The 23,486-nt window shown below is 43.4% G+C and overlaps 1 protein-coding gene across 12 annotated transcripts in view; it reads left to right on the top strand.

The window, feature by feature from the left end:
• DLGAP1 (DLG associated protein 1) overlaps positions 1-23,486 on the top strand; it is an 898,848-nt gene that overhangs the window by 764,195 nt on the left and 111,167 nt on the right. For 8 of the 12 annotated variants that reach the window (XM_040479302.1, XM_040479300.1, XM_040479307.1 and 5 more), the window contains one exon: positions 11,584-11,613. The exons of the other annotated variants lie outside the window; for them this stretch is intronic. In XM_040479302.1, the coding sequence (XP_040335236.1) occupies positions 11,584-11,613 (30 nt within the window). The remainder of the gene's footprint in view (positions 1-11,583; positions 11,614-23,486) is intronic. 12 annotated transcript variants of the gene reach the window in all.

The following is a 23,486-nucleotide window of genomic DNA, read 5'->3' as shown; positions in this document are numbered from 1 at the left end:
GGACAAGGAGGGACCCTTACAGTAGGTCCCAATATGCTCAGAGGTCCAGTGATGTTGATCTGAAAGTGTCCGAGATATACTGAATTCCAGGTTTGCACTGAGGCCAGCCTCGGAGATGAGACCAGTCCTGGAGAAGCCCTACTACCTAGAACATTCCTTTGTATATGGGGGTTTTAATAATGTCTCGTAGAATGGACTGGACTAGAAGTCAACAGTACAGAATCTGGCTTTTTCAACAGTACAGAATCTTTTCATCTCCCCTCATCTACCATAGTGGGAAACTCATATGGTTCTCCTCATCAATAAACACACATTTACCAGGTACCAGACAGTAAAACCATTAATGGCATCCTCATTTTGACCGTTACAGAAAAGTTTAGTAACGCTTCCCAGGTCAAAAGATATAGTCGATATTTGTACCTATTCAATTTGACTCCAAACTTCAAGCTCTTAACAGCTCTCCTGTTCTAACCTTCTTCCTTGAAATGTTTTATTTTAACCGAACAAAAGTATAACACACTGCTTTAAGAAGCTTTTATTTAGCGGTGCTTGGGTGGTGCAGTCAGACATCTGACTCTTGATTTTGGCTCAAGTCATTATCTCACAGTCATGGAAACAAGCCCTGCATCGGGCTCCATATTGAGTGTGGACCCTGCCTAATATTCTCTCCTTCTCCCTCTGCCCCTCCCTTCTCACCCATACTGTCTCTCTGTCTCAAAGAAGAAGAAGAAGCTTTTATTTATAGTATTAATGTGACGATACTATAACCTAAAAAGCAGTCTTGCTAATAATATCAACCTTCTGACCCATCCTAATGCAATAGATTCTTCAGATCTGGTCATTTCTTCTGCCATGAGATAATATCTAACGCAGAATAACACTTGTACATTATATATAGGTGAGTCTGACACCTGACTCAGTTTCAGTTCCTTTATAGTTTGCCTCTCAATACACATAACCTGCCCCAGACCCCAGTGTTTCCTGCTTATTGTCACTCAGCTCAGTGTTGGTGGCTTCAGCCAACATGCCACAGTATCCTCAATAACCTCGGTCAGAAGCTTTACACTTACTCCTAAAAACATCTGCCCCAGAGAAATTTGTAAGTGTAGTGATAACGAATATACTCAAGATGTTTCTAGAATAAAGTTTCATTTGGGGAAGGAATGGAAGTTAAAGTTTGAATAGTTTTTAGAGATTTCTAGATTATTAGAACTAGATATATTCTAGTTCTAGATTATTCTAACTCCCCTCCCCCATAGCCGGACATGGTGCCTGCATAGTTTCAGGCGCTTAACAACACTCAGCATCCCACCTAAGGGTCATGTTCTTCAGCCTTCAGTTTTGTTACCATAGTGACTTTCAGTTGCTATTGATTAGGAACTTTTTGTGAACAGCCTCGATATATTCAACCAACAAGCCACACACTTTTACTGGATGCATTCTATCTGCCAGGCTCCATGCTAGTCATAGTGGGTACAAAGAGAAGTCAAGTATAATTCTTACTTTCAAGTTTCCATCAGAGAGAGTAGCATGAAGGCAGAGAAGCATGACAATTCAGGTGTGTACCGTATGTCAAAGAGAATTCAGGGAAGGTTTTATAGCACAGGAAATATTTGAGCTGGTTCTGAAAAATGGGTAGGTGCTGAGCAGCCATTCACATGACCATTTGTATACTAAAAAATTGGCAGATGAGTATTTGATCAATTTCTTTTAAGAGCTACTGAAAATCTCGGGAGATGCCACCGAGGGTGGAGAAGGAAAGAGTCTAAATTTCAAATTTCCATCCCATGTCTTTTCAAAGCATCTCTACTTTTGAGGGTGAAAACTGTGTCCTCTGATCCCAGCTAAGACAGGAAGCTGCATCCTTCCATAGCTGGACTGGCATTCTTTGGGCTTCTAATGTAACGGCGTAACAATGACATGCAAACGCCAGGGGGCAATGCAGTTTCACCAAAAAATCCTAGGGATCGGTCCAGGTTTCGTTTCGGCTAAGAAATTTACGGCACCCTGCTGCAAAGGTGAAATCCTTAATAAAAAGAATTCTTCTAAGAAAAAAAAGTTCTAAATCCTCTCTTTGAAAGCTTTCCGAATTGCTATCAATATTGTCTTTCAGCATTTGTGCACAGCTGAACGTTTTGCAGTATTATTTGCAAAAGAATTACTTTTCATTTTCTTCTCAGCCTCATCTTTCCAGTCCTCTGGCTAAGAAACAGTTACTCTGACCAACCCCTTGCTAGCCTGAATCACGTTGTTGGGACTCTGTGTTTGGTCCTCTGCCCAACCGTGGGCTCTCCTCCCTCTGTGCCCATTCAGCACATCCAGCTGCCCCTTTGGCTGGCGCTGCGGCTCCCTTTAAGGTAATTCCAGTCCGGGCCTGTGTTTTGTTTCCAGCTCAACAGCCGCCAGGTGTCTGCCCTCCCTTAACCCCCAAGGATGAGAGATCAAAGGTGTGCCTACATCTGCCTCCTGACCAGCTCTTTAATCTGTTACACGTTCAAAAGGGACAAGTGCAGTATTATGTAGGCACTTAGGGAGAGAGGACAAATCAGAGAAATGGAAACAGGCAGTCCCAGAGCGTGTGACCTCGCCAAAGTGATATGGAACATGTCTGTCTGCATTGTAGCCCTGCCATGTGGGGAGTGTCTTCTTTTATTTTTTTTTTTTTATTTTTTTTTTCCAACGTTTATTTATTTTTGGGACAGAGAGAGACAGAGCATGAACGGGCGAGGGGCAGAGAGAGAGGGAGACACAGAATCGAAAACAGGCTCCAGGCTCTGAGCCATCAGCCCAGAGCCCGACGCGGGGCTCGAACTCACGGACCGCGAGATCGTGACCTGGCTGAAGTCAGACGCTTAACCGACTGCGCCACCCAGGCGCCCCTGGAGTGTCTTCTTTTAAAAAGACCAAGAATATTATGGGCAAATAGAGATCCTCCTTTCTCCCACAGGAGCCCTACTAAACCCATTTAACGACCGTACACAAACCCGTTTGGAGACTAGCATTAAGAGAAATACAGCAAGGTAAAGGAAAATACTTTTTAAATTATGACATGAAATTCTAAGGACATTTATAGCAACTTGGGCGTATTTCACTTACAGCAAAAAATGACAGACTGGAGACTTCAAGAAATGGAACCAGAAAATTTTAAGAAAGACTATTTCCAACGGATTTATTTTCCACATCCACAGGACTAAATAAGTGGGGAAACGTATGTTTTAAAACAGCAGAACGCAGAGTCAGTATTAAGAAAACAATTCCGGGAGCGCTGGTTATGGACGGTACGCAATCTTTCCTACACATGCGCACTCACGCACGCACCCCTTCCTTGGCCCACGGTTTCGGTTGAAGGGGTAGGGTAGGAAAGAGCTCACAGTCTAGTAAGAATTATTTCTCAACTTACACTTAGAAATGATGGAGATAATTTGAACACCCACAGCTTTCTTTAGAGTCTCAGGAAAGCGCCTTGATTTCCACCAAAGATGTAAATGTTAGCAGGCGCTGATTGGTTTTTTTGCTCTCTGCACGCCTCTGCCCACACATGCCCAGAAGCAACCTTCGGCTTCCTCCTGTTCTCTGCACAGGGGTTCCAAAAGGAACAGCAGACACTTCAGCTGTACTGAGCTGCCTTCGCAGACAACAGCAAAGCAGTAGTGACCTCATAGAGTCATACCGCCCTTCCCCAGCTACAATGGGTTTCAATCAAATTTGTTCACAGTAGGTGAGAGAGAAGAATAGTGGCACAGTTAACAGAAGGGAGTCCTTATCGGCTGCATCAAGTATTTCATTCATCCGCTTAACAAATATTTACTCAACGCCCATTATGTCCAGACACACTGCTGGACTCTGGGAAGTCAGGGATGATCAAAGACACTTGCCTTGTGCTCACAGAGTTTACAATCTAGAGGTGGAGCCTGGCATTATTAATGGAATTATCTCAGAGATAATTGCTCTGAAAGAAAGACACACTGTTCTTGTGGGAGCATCTACTGTAACAATGGAGCTAATCTAGATGGTCGGGGAGAACTTCTCTGAGAAAATCCTCATAAGCCAAGAGCTGAAAGATCAAGAAGGAGGAGGGGGGGCACACATGGTAATATTCAGAGCACTGCAAAGGTTGTGCGGCTGGAGAATAGAGACCTCAGGGACATGATACAAGATGAGGTCAGAGAAGTGAGGCACAGGTACCTGGTTCAGTCGCTACGTAACATATTACCTCAATACATAGCATAGTAGCTTAAAAACAACTGCTTTATTATACCAAGATCTTATGAGCCGAGAATTTAGATAGGGTTCCACATTCAGCGGGAGGTTGGGCTGGTCTAGGGGGTCGAGGATGGCACTATTCACATGCCTGGCACCTTGATGTCAGTGGCTGGAAATGTGGGCTCAGGTGAGAATGTTGAACGAAACACCTGTAGGGGGCACCTCCAGCATTGTGGCTTCAAGGCTTCTTACATGGCAGCTGAGGGCTCCCAGGGATAGTGTCCAATGATAGAAAGTCTTAAGACCTGGGCCCAGATACAAGCAGAGCATCCCTTCCACCATATTCTATTGGTTGGAGCAGTCACAGAGCCCCACAGATGAAAGAAAATGACAGAGATGTCACTTCTCAATCGGAACAGTTTCAAATCATTTGTGGCCATCTTTAGTTAGCCACACTTCATCCTCTGGACGACACCAGACTCTTCTGTGAGGGCAAAATATACTCCTTCTAAAGTTCTCTAGAAATCTCATCTCATTATGGCATGAAGTTCAAGTGTGAGGTCCAGGTTCTTACAGCCTAAATAAGGTTCAGGTGTTGCTGAGGATCCTTTGATCCAGTTCTCTAGTATCGTTTTTCTCAATATCAAGACTTGAGAACTAAAATAGAAGGGTATCTCCACACACAACCAGCATATACTGATGATGCAGAGAGGAGACAAATGGAATGCACACTCTCGTTCAGGAGTGGAGGAAGGAGGGGGCATGGAGCAATCACTGGTCCATAGCAGTTCTGAAATCCACATCTTGCCGGTTCCCAGATGGGGGAGCCCGGTCCTGTTGCTGGTTCCCGGATGGGGGAGCCCGGTCCTGTTCCCTAGGGAGACTCTCTGTCCTGTTTCCTCCTTCCAGACTCTTGGCTTATCTACCTTCTGACTTATCTACCCTATTTCCATAAGGCCTTAGCCAACTCAGGCTGCAGTAACAAAATACCACAGACTGGGTGGCACAAACAACAGATGTTATTTCTGCAGGCTCAGAAGTCTGAGATCGGGTGCCAGTATTGTCAGATTCGGTGAGAACTTTCTTCCTATCCCGAAGATGGCATCCCAAAGGCCGCATCTCCCAATACCATCACACTGGGGATTAGTTAGGACTTCAACATAGGACACTGGGGCAGGGGGCAGGGGTAGGAGACAAGATTCAGTCTCTAGCACATAAGATGTCATTTGCAACTGATTGATTTTCTCAGCCTATTCCCTGCCTGTAGAAGTTTGGGGGCTTAATGAATCTCACTTTGAACTACCTCTGCCCATTTTTGTCCAAGCTGATAATGCATCCATTAATACATTTCTCTTGAAATCTTTGTGGGCTTCCTATGAATCTTATTAGACTTATTAGACCTATTAGATAAAACACATCCACAATTTTTCTCAAGACAGACCCTTCTCTGGCCTGGGCACAAGGTCAGGGTGTCATGGGACCACACTCAGGGTTTTTAGAAGCCCTTTTGTCTTGTTATGAGATTTTGAGACATACTTATATTGTTCTAAAGTCATTTAAAAAAGGATCTTACAGCTACATCCCTGTGATTATCCTCATCCTCAGTCAATTTCTTACTTTGGGAGACTTTTGCCTTTGAAAAGGCTAGCAGTGTGAAAGCCTGTTCTCTTTTCTTAAAAACCAACAAGTACGAGCTCTGTATTTACTCTAAATTTTGCTTGAAAACTGAACAGTCCTTTTTTTATTAACACACCTTTATCCGTACTTTATCATGTGCAACTGTTTAAAAAATCTAACTGGCACTCTACACATTCTTCCTAGAAATCTTACTAAAACTCTACACATTCATTAGGTATATTTTCTATTTTTCATATTACTACAGGTCATAATGCCACCAAACTTTCTGCCACTGCATCAGATGACTTGACTTTCCTTCTAGAGACCAGGGACAGCCTTTTGTCTCTCCTCCCAGCCTCCAGCAACAGTTTCCCCAGGGCTTTCCAGCTCCTTCCCTCAGCTTATGTCATTTGCCAGAATGTGCACCTGTGGCCTCTCTCTCATTGCAGTCTCAGGACTTGTCACCTGGTGTCTCAGGGTTCTCAGAGGGAGTGACCAAGAGACAGGGAGAGACTGCCAGGTTCATAAAGCCTGGACACAGACATTGAGAGAGCATCATTTCTGCTTTGTTCTAAAGGTCAAAGCAATCATGGAGTTTTCCTGGATTCGAGAAGAAACGGATTCATCTTTCGGTGGGAGGTAAATAGAAGAGTTTGTGGGCATTTTTATTCTGCCATGGATGGCGTCATGAAGGGCCGTGCAAGTCCTGTTAAGGCTTGTGATCTTTATCTTAAGAAAAGCCGGGGCACCTGGGTGGCCCCGTCGGTCAAGCGTCTCATTGTGACTCAAGTCATTATCTCACGATTTGTGAGATTTAGCCCCGCATCGGGCTCTGCAGTAACAGTGCGGAGCCTGCTTAGGATTCTCTCTCTCTCCCTCTCTCTCTGCCCCTCCCCAATTTGTGCTTTCTCTCTCTCTCTCTCAAAATGAATAAATAAACTTTAAAAAAAAAAAGAATGAAAAGCCATTTATGAATTTTAAAGGGCTAGGAATATGGTGTCATTGGACTTGCCTTTTAAAAAGACTGCTCCTCCTGCAGTATGAGAATGCATTGGAAGGAGGACATTAAAAACTGAATGGTCCTTTCTTAGTTCTTCTTTCTCTATCCATATCATATCATACAGGTTCGTGTGAGCACTCCTGTATGACTGGGCCTAACGTGAGGTCAGTACAGATAAGAGAACTGCAGATTCCTGAGATATTTAGATATAAAATCAATTAGCTGATATTTCTTGAAGTCCATTTATAGCATAACCCTGTCTCCAACTAGTTGATAAAATTACTTCTTGGGGATCTTTTTTAACAGTATAATCTTGAAACCTAAATATCACTGATGTGATATCTACACATCAATGTTCACTACCCTCCATGAAGACCAGCCTCTGAGTAGAAATAGAGTGGTCAATATAACGAAATCTCAGGATTCTGCTCGACAATATCCACGATTAAGACAAAATGTTTAAATTACATTTGCAAAGATCGATAAAATTCTTTAAAAAAAAAAAAAAAGAAAATAAAAACATTCGGGGCGCCTCAGTGGCTCAGTCAGTTAAGCGTCTGACTTCGGCCCAGGTCATAATCTCGCGGTTTGTGAGTTCAAGCCCCATGTCGGGCTCTGTGCTGACAGCTCGGAGTCTGCAGCCTGCTTCTGATTCTGTGTCTCCCTCTCTCTCTGCCCCTCCCCAGTTCATGTTTGCACTCTGTCAAAAATAAATAAACTTAAAAAACAAAAAAATGTAAAAAAAAAAAAAAAACCTTTCTTTTTTTTTTTTAGTTTTTTATTTATTTTTGGGGGGCGGGGGAGACAGAGAGAGAATCCCAAGCCGGCTTGGCACTGGCAGCTCGGAGCGCGACGTGAAACTCGAATTCACAAACCATGAGATCATGACCTGAGCTGAAACCAAGAGTCAGATGCTTACCCCACCAAGCCACCCAGGTGCCCCTAAAATTCTCTTTTTAGGATGTCTGGAAACACCTGGGAATGATCACTTACTCATTAGGTAAATATTCATCGAGTATTTGCTCTATGCCAGGCACTATTCTAGTCAAGAGAGTTACTGGAACAAACGAGACAAAGCAGGTCCCTGCTCTCTCATTCTGTTTACATCTTTATGAGGAAGACAGATACAAACAAGGAACCGAGCGATGAATCAATGGCATGATTCCAAGCAGTTACGGATTTATAACTACTATCTATGAATTTATAACTACTATAAAAATAAATAAATAGAAGAGAGAGATGGTCTACAGAGTTATTACTGGGTCTGCTCTAAATGCAGTAAGCAAGGAAGGGTTGTCTGACGAAGTGATGTGTGAAGTAATATCTGAGTGACTAGAAAGCACTGGGTGTAGGAAGATCTAGCAGGTGAGGGGCAAGCACTTGAACCAGAGGGAGCATTTGGAGCACTAGCAGGGGCAGAAAGGAATTAGCAGTGCAGGGCACAGGAAGAAGACAAACGTGCTAAAGCATCTCAAATCAGGGAGAAAGTCAGGTGAGATTAAGTAGAAGAAGTAACTAAATAAGCAGGAATATATGACATAAGGCCTTGTCAGCTGGGGGTAAGAACTGTATTACTATTTCAACAACAATGAGATGTCACTGGAAGATTCTAGTGAGTCCTAGTCATTCATACTTGAGCATGGATTATCTTAACTTGACTCTCTTAAGAATTATTATAGATCGTCTGAAATTAATAATTTGGTGAGAGTGGTAGGAAAGAGGGTGGAATGGCTTTGGAGTTGGAGAATGGTGGCAGGAAACACACCCGGTTGGTGATTTGCCCTGACATGCAGGAAGGCAATAGACCAGGTCTGCACAAATCATCCACGAGATTAGGAATTTTGCAATACTAATGATATCGAGTGGAGGGAAGAACAGTTAGCTTTCTTTTCCTTTTTGTCTCTTTTTTTAAATTTTATTTTCAAACATTTCTGCAGATGATGCAACATTAAAGGGGAGGGGGGTGGGGAGAAGTAAGATCCATTGTGTGTATATATGCATATATGTATGTGTTACGGCTTACCCTAAATTCCAGGCAATGTCAATGTCAGCCAATCACCAGATAATGTCTATCGTGTGTCCTGGGAGTCAACAGTGCTACATGTAGCTTCTCAGCATCAACATCAATCGTTTTTTAAATATTCAAAATGTTTTTAATATAGTAGTTTAAAATAAAATATAGTTTCCCTTTATCCTACAATTCTTGTATAGTATTAATATTAGCTGTCTAATTAGACTTAGCTAATTCTGTATTTTCACTGCAACATCGTTACTTTGCAACATCTTTACAAAGGCCTATCCTACTATAGGAAAAAGCCTGATTTGGAGGTTAAAAAAAAAAAAAAACATAAGTGTATATGGAGTTGATGAATCACTAATGTTTTTATTAAAATAATGTTCATAATTAGAGCTTTAAAATCAGACTGTTATTAGTTTTTTAGCTTACCTTTTTCCCCTTATTCAATAAATGTACTACTGGGCTCTGGTCCAACAACAACCACAAATCCCATAAGAATCTGTTTAGATTTTCTTGCTTTACCTGCGTAAAGCTGATCAGAGCACCCTGATTAGAGCACACCGTTGTCTTTTTGTTTAAATGGCGGGTGCTGACACCATGGTTATACACAAAAATAAATATGGCTGAAAAACAATCAATATCATGACCTGGTTTCCTATATAAGAATTCGACGGTTTGAAAAAAGACAGGATCGTTGTTTAATAAGCCAGTGACTCATACCTCTTGGCATAAATGGCCTGGGCACGTCCATTTAGGTTATGTTCGTAGATGATTGTCAGCGACTGTTATTTCCAAGGTGATCTATGTATAGCATATTTTTACGTGTGACGGTTTTAAGAGGCTTTGAAGTTACTGGAAAAATAATAGCAAATGCTAAGCTTACTTACGTTTGTCTCATTCAGTTAAATTATAACCCCTTTTGTGAATAGCTCGGAAGGCATTCTGAAGATCAGGATTTTTCTTCTCCGGGCCTGAGTGGAAAGAAACATCAGTCATGACAACGTTATGCTAGACCTGATTCATACCAGCTTGCAGGAGCGAATTATTATAATTTGGGGCATGATGCGAGCCCATGATTAAGCACGGCTATTATTATAAATTAAGTGATATAAGCTTATAATTAAATAAATGATATTAAAAACAAAGGTAATAAATACTTAAAACTCTTACCTTCCTCATCATTTGACTATGGTCTACTATGCACACTATACAACTACAGCGCTCGCATGGTAAAAATACTACATAATAGTATTGCTACTTGCCCACCCCTTTTTACCTCCACATTTGCTGACATCAGGCTTGTAGCTTGAAATAGGCCAGGGTGGAAGTAATTATGTGGTGTTGAAGTTGAAAGAGTTTTAATGAAAATAATGTCTATGAAGGTGTGAAAAATAGTTCAAGAGTAGACCACACAGGAGGTGTAATGATAATACATTTATTAGGGAGAGAGGGGGTTGGGATGACATTCAATGCATGATTGCAATTGCAATGATTTGCAACTGTGCAAATCACAGTTGACTTGCTGGCTATGAATAGAAGAGTTTGACCAAAATCAACAAAAGCATTCCGCGAAAATCAAGTGGCTATAAGGAATGTGCAGTAAAGAGCACCGTGGATTTTATTATTATTTGTAGGTTATGTATCACACATCATGTCTATCAGTAAAAATCATAATAAACATACATACATTTATATGCATACTTTTCGCCCTGGAGAGTCCCTCGTTAAACATTGACCAGACACTACTGGTTCTGCAGGAAAGATGAAATTGGATAGGTAACTTAAAAGCAGCTTTTTCAGAAAGTTGTAACGGAGAGCAAGTTTGTCTCTTTGTTAACCTAATCTGTTAAAATCAGTGCATGTTCACACTCATCCCGATTTGGCTTACCGACTCTGAAAGGGTTTTGTTTCCATTTTTAATTTGAAACTCCTCTGGTTGGAAAGAGAACCAGAATGCCAACCACACGAAACTGTAAACAGACATTTTTGCTCAGCCTCAAGTATCATGGCCATCACATAGGGTTTGGGGAATATTATTTATTTTTTACTATAACCCACCAAAAAACAACGATCGTTTGATCAAATCATTGCACCCAGTCTAGTTGATCTCAGTTGAGTATTTTCATCCTTAAACGCATCAAAAAGGCACATGAGTGTCCAGTCAGGAGTAAGGTCTCCTTGGTTCATGAGCAATCTGACACACTCAGAGGGCCGGTTCACTGACCTGCAGGGAGCTGGAACACTGACCACATCTGAAGAGTAAGTGGCCTTTGGCCCAACCACCTCAGAGAAGGAAGTTGCCAGATCACACCATGGCTTTTAATCACCTTCTGTATATCTCAACAGATACCCTGTCCCAATATGTATCAAATGATCTCTATACATAGCATTAAATAGAAAGTACTAGACACCGGTGTCCTGCTGGGTGAAGTTTTATCGATTCATTATCCAGCATGACTTCCATACAGAAATAGTCATTCACACAGACTTGGCCTTTGTTTTGGCCAAAAACACGTCAGATCCCTTCTTTAGTGAAAAACTCCCCCAAACGGTTTTAGCGGAGGAAGTGAAGACACCATCAGGTCTAATCGAGGACTGAAAACGACCTTGTTTTCCAAGTTGTTACTTGTTCAGTTAAACTCTCAACATGCCGGCAAAAACTCTAGGTCTGAAGCATGTGTGTGTGTTGAGAAGACTAGGAGATTTGGGTCCATTATATAACTGCCACTTTTTGTTTTTATTCAAGGTGTCATAAAACTGAGTTCTGCAGTTGAAGGTACGTTTTTACAACCACAAAATCGATACTGTTTTGCTTCAAGGTTGCCTAGCGTGGCTTTGTAGCTAGAAAGCGTCTGTGGCAGTGGTGTTTGGTGCCATGTTCTAATTGCCAGCTATCACCATTCCGTCTGTGTTCTCCTCGTTCTGGTCATTTGATGCCATGAGTCTCTCAGGCCTCCACAAGGGGCATTAACTCTGGCCCCGGAGGGCGGTCTTCTGGAGATCGAACATGTCTGCTTCTACTTCTGATGTGATTGCCTCCGATCCAGGGCTCCCTACAGATCCCCTTGCCCTCCAGCAGCCTTAGTTGAGGCTGAACGTGGAGACTTGCCAGGAAGCTTGCCCTCCGTTCTCTCCGCAGGGCCTTCTCTAGAGTGTTTTGGTCCTTTATCCACGTTTACCATGGTCCCAGCATGTTTGCCCAAGAAGGATGGGGGCATGGAGTCGTTAAAGCTCCCTGACGAGAACACTACGTGGTTAAGGCATTTACTGGTCTCAGACGCAGGGTCCTCCTGGGCAGTGTGATCCACCAGCCCGGAAGCACTGCCAGGACCCACTTCCTTCGGTGCCATTCGTGCCATCCATATCCGGCGAGTGGCAGTCCCCTTCACACGTGCATCTAGGAAGCTAAGAAGAAAAGGAGAAGGGATTTGAGGAAAGACACGGATTGGTGTGGGAGAGGACAGCAGTGTTTTGCTAAAACCTCCAAGAATGCTAAAAATACCCCATCTGCTGAAATGATTAGTTATTTCTATAAAATTGATCTCCTTACCCTCATAGAAGCGTGCTGTCCGAAAGTGGCGAATGTGTAATTTGCTCTTCTTGTGAGTTTCTGTGTTTGTTTTGGGTGTGTGTGTGTGTGTGTGTGTGTGTGTTCTCATTTATCGGGAGTCTGTCAGCCATGCTTCGAAAGCTCCTTCATCCCCACTTAATCAGGGGAGGCTTCTCGGAAGAGGTGGTGGGCTTTCAGGTGAGTCTTCACATTTAAAGGGAAATGTGGCTTGCTGATGATCGGGCAATGCATGGAGGTGGGAAGTGGAAGAATGCAAGGGGGAAGGATCGGTGAGACCATCGGCGTGATTCCAGCAAAGGGATTAGATGGGCTGGAGTTTGAAGACTGGGAGATGAGGGAGGGGCTCCAGAATGAACCCACAGGACTGGCAAACCCAAAGTGGGGAACTCTGTGCCTCATGAAGATGCAGTGCCATCACATTTTACAGCACAGAGTTGAAAAGGCAATATTTCTGATATTCATGGTGGAAAGCAGGCCACCGCTCTTCCAAAGCGAACCAAGGCCCAGGGGAAAGCAGTCACTGGTGCTTCCAGGTGGAGAAGGAGCAAGACGATGTCACCTTCAGGGCCAGGGAGGGCACAGTTCACATTTCCGGCCTCTACGAGGCCAAGCAGGAGTCAAGTTTCTCCAGTGCGCTAACACGGAGTTTTACTGAGAGACGGTCCAACCCTCTCCCTGCCTAACAAAACACAGGAGACGCGGCAACAAAATCAAGCAGGACCCTGGGAACGGCCTTGCCGCGGAAACTCTCTGCGGCTAGTGAGCACCGAGTTTCAGTGAATTATCTGTAGAATTCCAGATAACAGCTGGCCCACCCTGGGCCGTTTTGATGTTTTATCAAGGAATGGCTTTGAAGTCAGAGCTTTGCGTGGCCTGCTTGACTTCAGCACAGTGGGCCACCTGCAACAAAAGGATGGAAAAACAAAATAAATGCTTTAAGAAGCGAGGAAATGACAAGAACATGAGATAACTTAAAACCTCTTGTTCTGCCGGAACTGTCGTTGTGTTCATCATTTTGTTAGTAACTATTGTCACTACTGGGTAGCATGGCCACTCTGAACGCCGTGAACGCCCGTGAACGCCCCTGGTTCACGGTCTCCAGGGCATGACGAGAGAGAGGAAAACTAAGGGCGAGAAGCAGCATGACTGCTTGGGACTTTTTCAGCATCCTTACCCAGCCTCCTCTGAGCCCCTGGGGCTCCCGGGAAGTACGCTGGGTCAGCTGTGGGTATCAGAGGTCAAGCCCACCGTGACCCGCTGCTTGAGCAACTATCTCTGGGGCGGCTTCTTGGCTGAGGGCTGTGGAAGCTTGAAGGCTTGGGAGCATGCTCTGTTGTAACCGTGTTAGAACATGTGTGCACAGGGGGCTGTCTGGAGGCCAGTGTGTGTGTGTGCGTGTGTGCGTGTGTGTGCGTGTGCGTGCGCTCAATGCATGCGTTCTTGCTGCATCTGGAATGTGAGATTTTTGACCAGCATGCTCAGTGGAATGTGTGTGAGACACTCTCTCCGGATTCGAAATCAAACCTCAGATGGTAGTCCTTACGAATGCTTAGCTGATTACTGTACTCGCTCTTTTCCATCTGTGGTATGAACTCAAGGTCGCTTCATATAGTGAATCATGTCAAGGAATATGTAAATCAGCGGAGGGGATCCGCTGCCAGAAATGAAACCTACCTTTTCTTTCAAAATGACTCTGCTTTGGATTATCGTAGAACTCTAACAATAGCGTTAATATTTTAGGTAGGTTGTCTTTTCTTTTCTCTTCTTTTCAAGGAAAAACAATTCTCAAAGTGGTCAGAGAAAATCGACAAAGATTCCCCGTGCTACTTCCCGCCACGTATTTTTGTCACACAGTTTTCTTCTTTCCCTTTCTCTGGAACAGAGGTGCCCCCTTCAGCACTTTGCAGCCTCACCTATTTGAACAGGAAAAAACTTTGAAATAGTTGCAAAGTTTTATCGATAACACTGATGAACTCCAGACTCTCATTTTAGACTGATAATCCCAAACTGGGAGAAAATCCGGGTAAGAGAGAAACATCCAGAAGCAAAGTGGGAGAAAGGGGAGATGGGCGGCGGTTGGGTGCCTGGTAAAGGGGGAAAAAACTCTTTTGTCCCATGGGAGCAAAACCGTTCTTACCAAGAATTCCATGATAGAATCTTCTAAATATTCCTCCTAAAAGGGATGCTCCCTCTGCAAATTGAGGCAGGGCAAAGGGAGGGAGCAGGGCACATGTTTCCATAAGTGGGGCCAGCACACCAGGCTCATCAAGGACAAAGGAGAATGCGGGTCACAAAGAGCTGAGTCATGCCTGAGTTAGACCTGCCCTGACTTCTACAAGCAGCAATTTCTTGCAGGGAGGAGGGGTCCAGCCCCAGCCTGAAGCTCCTCATCCAACAGGGGTGGTGTGTTCAGACACGCGGGGAGCATTCAGGCGGGAGGCATCCAGCCTGGAGGGACTGGATGAGACTGCAGAGGCTGATGACAGGCCTTTGTGACTGATAACCAGGCTGTGTTGCGTGATGAGAACTTGCCTCAAAAGCGATTTGTTTATACCGTATGGGTAGGCGAGAATCCAAAATACCAAAACGCCACCAACTGCTTTTGAAAGCCCATACGAGGGAATGAAGTTTGGCTTTTTTGGAAAATTCCCATGTCTTTAAAAATGGGACCAGATGAGCCTCTGTGCAAAAATCTACCAGACGAGATGATTATCGAGGCCCTCGCCCGCAGTCGCGTCCTGTGTGGGCATGCTGTGGGGCCTCAGTTAGCGTTAGAGGTGAAACTTGTGTTCACAGTAAAACCTCACAGTCTCCACGAACAGCTTCCATTTCATAAACAAAAGTCCCCCTGGGCATGCGGAGCTTTTGTTTCCTTTTTTCCTCTTGTGACTTCATTTTATTTAGATATGTTTTAAGGATCTTACTTCTCCATGGTAATGGCCCATGAGCCACAATCCCCTTCAGAGCAAGGGCTTAGGATTTTTGTCACGTTCAAAGTGGTGCCCTCGACGGCCTCGTAGCCTCTGACCCAGAAAATGGTATGACTCCTCAGGCATAGGGAAAAAATAAGCAAAAGCTTTATTCAATCTTTGTTCCCAGTTTTCACATTCATAATACCTGCAGCTTAATGTCTATATCATAAATCTATAAAAAAAATGAGTTGTTCCTCTGATACGAAGCTATGATCCGACTTTACTTACATAAAGTCCTGAAATACTCGATTACTGTGCTTAAGAAAGACTATTTTCCATAATATGATATGCAGTGTGTCTGTCGTAGTCTGTTGGGCTGCTGCAACCAATTATGGTAGATTGGGCGGCTTACATAACAGGGATCTGTTCCTCACCATCGAGGAGGCTGCAAGTCCAAGATCAAGTCACCGGCAGTTTCAGTGTGGGGCACAGCCCCTCTGGATTGCGGACTGCTGGCTTCTCACTGTGTCTTCACAAGGTAGAGGGTGCAAGGGAGCTCTACCCGACTCATGAAGCTTCTGCCTTCATGTCTCATTCACTTCCCCAAAGCCCCACCTCCTTTTTTTTTCCTTTAAAAAAAATTTTTTTAATGTTTTGAGAGAGAGAGCAAGCCAGTGCATGAGCGGGGCCGGGGTTGGGGGTGGACAGAGAGAGGGGAGACACAGAAAATCGAAACAGGCTCCAAGCTGCCAGCACAGAGCCCAACGCCGGGCCCAAACCCACAGATGGCGAGATCATGACCTGAGCCGAAGTCGAACACTTAGCCGACCTGAGCCACCCAGGTGCCCCCCCAAAGCCCCACCTCCTAATACCATTACCTTGGGGGTTAAGATTTCAGCATGTGAATGGGGGTAGGGGGAGACATAGATCTTCACTCCATAGCAACCCCAAGTGAATTTAACACTTAAAGAAATATTGCAGTGACTCAGTTGGTGAAGTGTCTGACTTCAGCTCAGGTCATGGTCTTACAGTTCTTCCTGAGTCGGAGCCCCTCTCTCTCTGCACCTCCCTCCCAAAGTAAATTTTTTAAAAATTAAAGAAAAAAGAGAGAGAGAGAGTTATTTCTGCAAAGAAACCCAGTCCTCCCTCTTACAAGGATAACCTGGAAACTGGATCACCCTACTGAGCAAATAAATGTTCTCTTCTCAAATGTATTCTGCAGAGACTTACCAAAGTTTGGGCAGATTTTTCCTATTCCGTAGCAATGTCTCTGGGCGGGATGAGCATTAAGTTGAGAATTTACCAAATAGCCTCCAAAAACTAGGCTCCTCCTGAAATGGCAGAGCTGACCCAGTGTGACCCAGAAACTGGAAGATGAGTCAAGGTGTGCCTAATTTCCAGTCCTTCTCGGAGTTACCCTTACTTCAGGTAGAGTTAACGTCGAATAACCACTGGCAGAGTTTCAGAGCTCTCTCACATTTATCTTTTTTTTTTTTTAAGTGTTTCTTTTTCCTCTTCTTCCCTTCCCCCTCCTTCCTCCTCTACTCCAGCTGCATTTCTATTTCTGCTCTGTAATAGAAAGTGAATGGGGGACAGGAGAGCCTTCAGGCAATAGAAAGCTAACCACTCACTGGACGGGTTTGCCTTGTTGTCCCATAAAATGGAGATCTCTATTTCTCAGGGCAAGGATAAAGACTAAACAATATGATATATGTAAAGGACTTAACACCACGTATGGAATACAGTAGGTACTCAATAAGCTTTTGTTCTCTTCCTTACTCTTCCTCTTTCTCTACAGCCTTCCTCAGGCTTCCTGCAGTGCCTGTCCCCCCCGCCCCTCCCCTTCTTCCCAGTGTCGCTAGCAAACAAGTAATTACTTCCACTAGGATTATACTGTAACACGCTGTTGAAAGTTTGATTTGGGGCAAAGCCATAGACAGACAATCAGCATAAACCCTTGCTTTCCCTGAGAGAACTCAGAGAGAAGTTCCTCACATAGGAATAGGGTTCCCGGATGACCTCACCAGCAGCTGTGACATCTCTGTGGAGGCGGGAGCAGATGCCTGAGTGAACAGTGCCAGGAGCCAATCCCAATTGGGGATGTTCGGGTCAGATGGAACTATCCCCTTACCAGTTCTTCTAGTCTTGGGGACTGGGAAGACAGGGAAGGTTTTCAGGCTGGTTCGACAAAGTGTTAAAGACTGAGTTCGTCAATATTAATAATATTTTCTTTTTATTTTTTTTTTTTTTTAATTTTTTTTCAACGTTTATTTATTTTGGGGACAGAGAGAGACAGAGCATGAACGGGGAAGGGGCAGAGAGAGAGGGAGACACAGAATGGGAAGCAGGCTCCAGGCTCTGAGCCATCAGCCCAGAGCCCGACGCGGGGCTCGAACTCACGGACCGCGAGATCGTGACCTGGCTGAAGTCGGACGCTTAACCGACTGCGCCACCCAGGCGCCCCAATAATATTTTCTTACGAAGTAGTTTATAAATTCACAGTGTTCCCGAGTGTGCTGTTCGTCAACACTGATCAAGAACATAGTTTTCAAATAAGGAGACCTAAAGGGATTACAGCCACAGCTATCCAGAGAGCAACCTTCTATAAATCTTTGACTTTCTGTAGCCAAAAACTAATAAAGTCTCTGCTGAACAAGCAGCCTTGAAAACCTACAACAAATTAACATCACCCAGAAGACGGCTTGTATCCAAAGCACCATGCCCTACCCTTCACCACCCTCCCCAGGGTAGGAAACAGAAATTTATCCAATCAAAGACAAGCTGTAAAGGAAAATCTACCGATTTTAGACACCAATTTCCTCTCTTTCTCTTCTTTTTGTTTTTGAAGAGTGTAAGTTTCAAGGTCTATGTGTTTGTTTTTATTCTTTTTAGCAATCTACTGAAAGTTTTCAGTGTAAAGAAAGCGCCTCCTTTAAAAGAATAACTAACCCTATTAAGCTTTGTAAGAAGGCAGCTTTTAAGGATGGTGGTCTAATTAGCAGTCTGTAAAGCCAATTCAGTAGTGACCTCAGAGCCAAGTCTACTAGTTCAATCCGAAATTTAGAAAACAGCTTTTACACTTGAAACCTGAAATTGCAGTATGAACTTACTGTTAATTTGGGAACATACCATAATTTAGACAACTGCTAAAATCAGTTGATGCTTTGGATTAGAGCTTGACCTCAGAAATCACACCCTCTTGATTTATCCACCACACCCATTAAAATTAACTGTAAACTCAACTTGACGTTGATCCCATGTACATTTGGTATTTATCTAAGATGTTTACATATCTTAAACGCAGCCACAGCTGCATATACAACAGTTCCGTTGAAGTCACAAAGGCTTTAAGTTGAAAGAACATACATATGACTTTTGTTTGGTTTCACTGACAAAAAAAGCCAAAGCCTTTTTACAATAATATGTCAACGAAATGCAAAAGCAAGTGCCAGTCCCAACACTTTAGGGATCTGAAATGTTCTGGAGAGATGTACAGTTATTCAGGTATTTCCCAGTTTTGTTTTGTTCTTAGAAATTCAAATTCTTGGGGCACATGAGTGGCTCAGTTGGTTAAGCTTCTGCCTTCCGCTCAGGACATGATCTCACAGTTCATGAGTTTGAGCCCTGCCCTGGGCTCTGTGCTGGCATCTCAGAGCCCGGAGCCTGCTTCGGATTCTGTGTCTCCCTCTCTCTCTGTCCCTCCCTCACTTGTGTTCTGTCTCTCTCTCTCCCTCTCTCTCAAAAATAAACATTAAAAAAAAAGATTCAAATTCTTTTCGAGTTTATTTATTAATTTTGAGAGAGATAGAAGGCATGAGCAGGGAAGGGGTAGAGAGAGAAGAGAGAGAGGCAGAGGGAGGGAGGGAGGGAGAGAGAGAGCCAAGCAGTCTCCATGCTGTCAGCACAGAGCCGGATGTGGGACGTGATGCAGGGCTTGACTCAGGGCTTGATCTCAGGAAACATGAGATCCTGACCTGAGCCGAAATCCAGAGTCAGATGCTTAACTGCCTGAGCCGCCCAGGCACCCCAGGTATTTCCTAGTTTTAAGGAACATGTATGCATAGATGAAAACAGAAAGCTACTGGATACAGCTCGGTGGAGCATAGTGTTTGATGAATATATGCCTGTCAGGAAATAGTTTTAATTTTCTTTCAAGCCTCTGTATCCCGTTGTTGATTTTATAGATCGCCTCCTCAAATATAAACTCCTAACAATGAGTTTGGAACATGCTCTGTTGGAAGAAAGTACAGAATAGTAACAAAGGCGTTCCTAGTTGCAAACTCGGCAGCCGTGACTTGTTGGCTGTGTTGTAATCAGAAGCAGGTCACTGTCTCTGAACCACGCTTGGCCTCATCTGTAAAATGGGGTGAAAGCTACTTGGTGCTCCAGATGATTAGAGGCTTAAATAAAATGAGATAATGGTGAGTGTTTGGCCTATAGGCACTCAATATATTTTAGGTGTTTATTTATGATGTTTTGTTGTTCTTACTTTTATTTTTTTTTTAATTTTTTTTTTTCAACGTTTATTTATTTTTGGGACAGAGAGAGACAGAGCATGAACAGGGGAGGGGCAGAGAGAGCGAGAGGGAGACACAGAATCGGAAACAGGCTCCAGGCTCTGAGCCATCAGCCCAGAGCCCGACGCAGGGCTCGAACTCACGGACCGCGAGATCGTGACCTGGCTGAAGTCGGACGCTTTACCGACTGCGCCACCCAGGCTCCCCTGTTCTTACTTTTATTACATTGGCTCAAAGCTCCTAGAAGCTGAGGGGCCCCTGGCTGGGTGCGTCCGTGGAGCACCATGCAAGTCTCCATCTCCGGGCTGTGAGTTGGGTATAAAGATAATTTAAAAATAAAAAATAAAAAAATCTTTCAGGGCGCCTGAGTGGCTCAATCCATCAGGCATCGGTCTCTTGACTTCAGCTCAGGTCATGATCTTGTGGTCCATGGGACTGAGCCCCATGTCAGGCTCTGCACTGACAACACAGAGCCTGCTTGGGGTTCTCTCCCTCCCCCTCTCTCCCTCTCTCTCTCTCTCTGCCCCTCCCCTGCTCACACTCTCACTCTGTCTAAATAAACTTACAAAAGAAAAGGAAAAAAATCTTTAAAATTAAGAAAATAAACTAACTTCTAGAAGCTGAATTGCCAGGTCAAAGAGCAAAATGCATATGTATTTGTGCTAGATATTGCCATAGGCCCCTCCACGGGGACAGTGCCTTCTCCACTTGACCAGCAATATATAAAAATATATAAAATGCCTATCTCCTGGGTGTGCTTTTTACATCCTGGACAAATAACTTGACTATTGATAAGACAGGAAGGCAAGTCATAATACAAAGAGCTAACATTTGTTGAGCACTTTATAATCTGTTCATAATCCTAGCAAGCAAAGAGAACACATACATGACCTCATTAAAACTTCACAGTAACTCAGTAGCTCCTTTTATGATCATCTGGGGTTTTTCTTTCCAAAAAAATGTTTTAATGTTTTTTTATTTTTGAGAGAGAGAGAGAGAGACAGAGAGAGACAGAGTGCAAGCAGGGGAGGGGCAGAAAGAAAGGGAGACCCAGAATCAGGAGCAGACTCCAGGCTCTGAGCTGTCAGCACAGAACCCAGTGCCAGGCTCGAACCCATGAACAGCGAGATCATGATCTGAATGAAATCGGACGCTTAACCAACTGAGCCGCCCAGGCACCTCTCGTCTGGTTTTATAAAGGAAGAAACCGAGGCATGGAGAAATTATTAACTCAAAGTCATAGAATTTCAAACCCAGGACTGAGAAATAATGGAACCCTTGAAGTCGTCTGCCACATCACCCTCCTCTTCTGTATGTCTGCATCTCCAGATAGGCTAACAGTGGTTTTATTTCAGTTTGTTATAAACTGTGCAAGGGATATGGCACACAGTGAAATCTCCTGCTTCCAGGCACAATCTCACCAGATTCAATGAGGGAGCAGCCGGTGACTTTCTGTAAAGAATTACAGTGGAGCACAAATAAGTGAACATAACCCGGAGTGTGTGTCTACCAGTGACAGGCACTGGTTTGGCTGGTCCTGTTTTTTTTTTTAATTTTTTTTTTCAACGTTTTATTTATTTTTGGGACAGAGAGAGACAGAGCATGAACGGGGGAGGGGCAGAGAGAGAGGGAGACACAGAATCGGAATCAGGCTCCAGGCTCTGAGCCATCAGCCCAGAGCCCGACGCAGGGCTCGAACTCACGGACCGCGAGATCGTGACCTGGCTGAAGTCGGACGCTTAACCGACTGCGCCACCCAGGCGCCCCTGGCTGGTCCTGTTTAAGAAGGGGATCTAGATGTTCATGGAGACTGTCCCCTGAAGACACTGAACAGAAGGAGCACCATGCCCTGAAGGCGAGGTTTTGAGTTTCATCTCGGTACTTACCCTCTTGCTTAGGAGGCAAATCACTTCCTTTGTGCTCAGGTGTCCTCATCCTGCACCCATAATCAGGCAATTTAGAAACTTCACAGGCCCAGGGTTCAGCCACTGTATATTTGTATATTTCAAACATTTTACAATGATCCTCATTCCCATTAATGAGTTTGCTGTAAACATTTTGAAAGAATTTTTATCTGTAATTAAAATTACAGGGCCCCTGAGTGGCTCAGTTGGTTAAGCATCGGACTCTTGATTTCAGGTCATGATCTCACGGTTCATGAGTTCGAGCCCCATGTCGGGCTCTGCGTTGACAGCATGGAGCCTGCTTTGGCTTCTGTCTCCCTCTCTCTCTGCCACTCACCTTCTCGTGCTCTCTCTCTCAAAAATAAACATTAAAGAAATTTTTTAGATAAAATAAAATAAAATTACATATGTAAAACTCATTTCATTTATGATTAGCTATGATTCCTTGGTAATCATACATACTTTGGAATTCCTCACAAAATGAAAAATACCCAGTCTACAAAGTGTTTTCAAATGGAATGGAATTTTGTTAACAGTATGTTGAACAATTAGTGATGATAACATAATGGTAGTTTAGAAGGGCGTTTCATTAATTTTTTGTTAATTTTGATTTTGCAGTTTTTATTCATGGTTTAGTGCCAGTAACTCTTTTTCCAAGACTCAAATATTTTCTATCCTCTTGATGAAAGTCTCGTAAACCAAGGCCTGGCACCCGTGGTGCATAGCACACAATAATAATAATACCTATTCTATGTCCTTATGGGATTGCTATGGGGTTAAGTGCTATAAGGGGCTGAAAGCACTTCTCATCTCTAGAGTGAAGTGTAAATATTTGCTATCATGAATTTGTTGCTATGTGTAGAAAAACCAACTTACTATTGATACTGTAGAGGACCAGTATATAAAGTATACCCTTGAACAATGTGGGGCTTGGGGGCACCAACCTCCCACATAGTCAAAAAGCTGCATATAACTTTTGACTCCCGCCAAACTTAACTACTCATAGCTACTGTTGCCTGGAAGTGTTACCAATAACATAAGCAGATAATTAACACAAATTTTGTATGTTTATATATATTATATACTATATTCTTACAATAAAGTAAGCGAGAGAAAAGAAAATGTTATTTAAAAAATCATAAAGAAGAGAAAATACATTTCCAGTACTGCACTGTATTTATCCAAAATAAATCCACATGTATGTGGGCCTGCACACAGGCCCTTGTCGTTCAAGGGTCACCTGTATATAATATACCGGTGTGTGTGTGTGTGTGTGTGTGTGTATGTACATGTACATGTGTGTGTGTGTATATATATACACACACACACACACACATACATACATATACATATATAGAGAGAGACAGAGAGAGAGAGAGAGAGAGTATACCGGTGTGTGTGTATGTATATATGTGTGTATATACACACACAATATACTGGTGTGTGTATGTACATGTGTGTATATATATATATCATATATATATACTGTACATTATCTTATTTTTGTAAAACAACTGCCCTTAGAATCTTTAGTAATATGCATTAATAACTATTTACTAATAGATGATATATAATATCTCATTTATAATTAGTATCTATGTATAATAATATCTACATATATATATATGTGCACAGAGTAGTATTTTATTTGAGAGCGAGAGAGAGAAAGAGCTCGTGCAGGTTGGGGAGGGGCAGAGAGAGAGAATCTCAAGTAGTTTCTGCACCATCAGTGCAGAGCCAGGTGC

Source organism: Herpailurus yagouaroundi, unplaced genomic scaffold (genome assembly GCF_014898765.1).
Source record: "Herpailurus yagouaroundi ecotype Mexico unplaced genomic scaffold, PumYag 142, whole genome shotgun sequence".
Lineage (NCBI taxonomy): Eukaryota > Metazoa > Chordata > Mammalia > Carnivora > Felidae > Herpailurus > Herpailurus yagouaroundi.
This window is presented reverse-complemented; position numbering and strand designations above follow the sequence as displayed.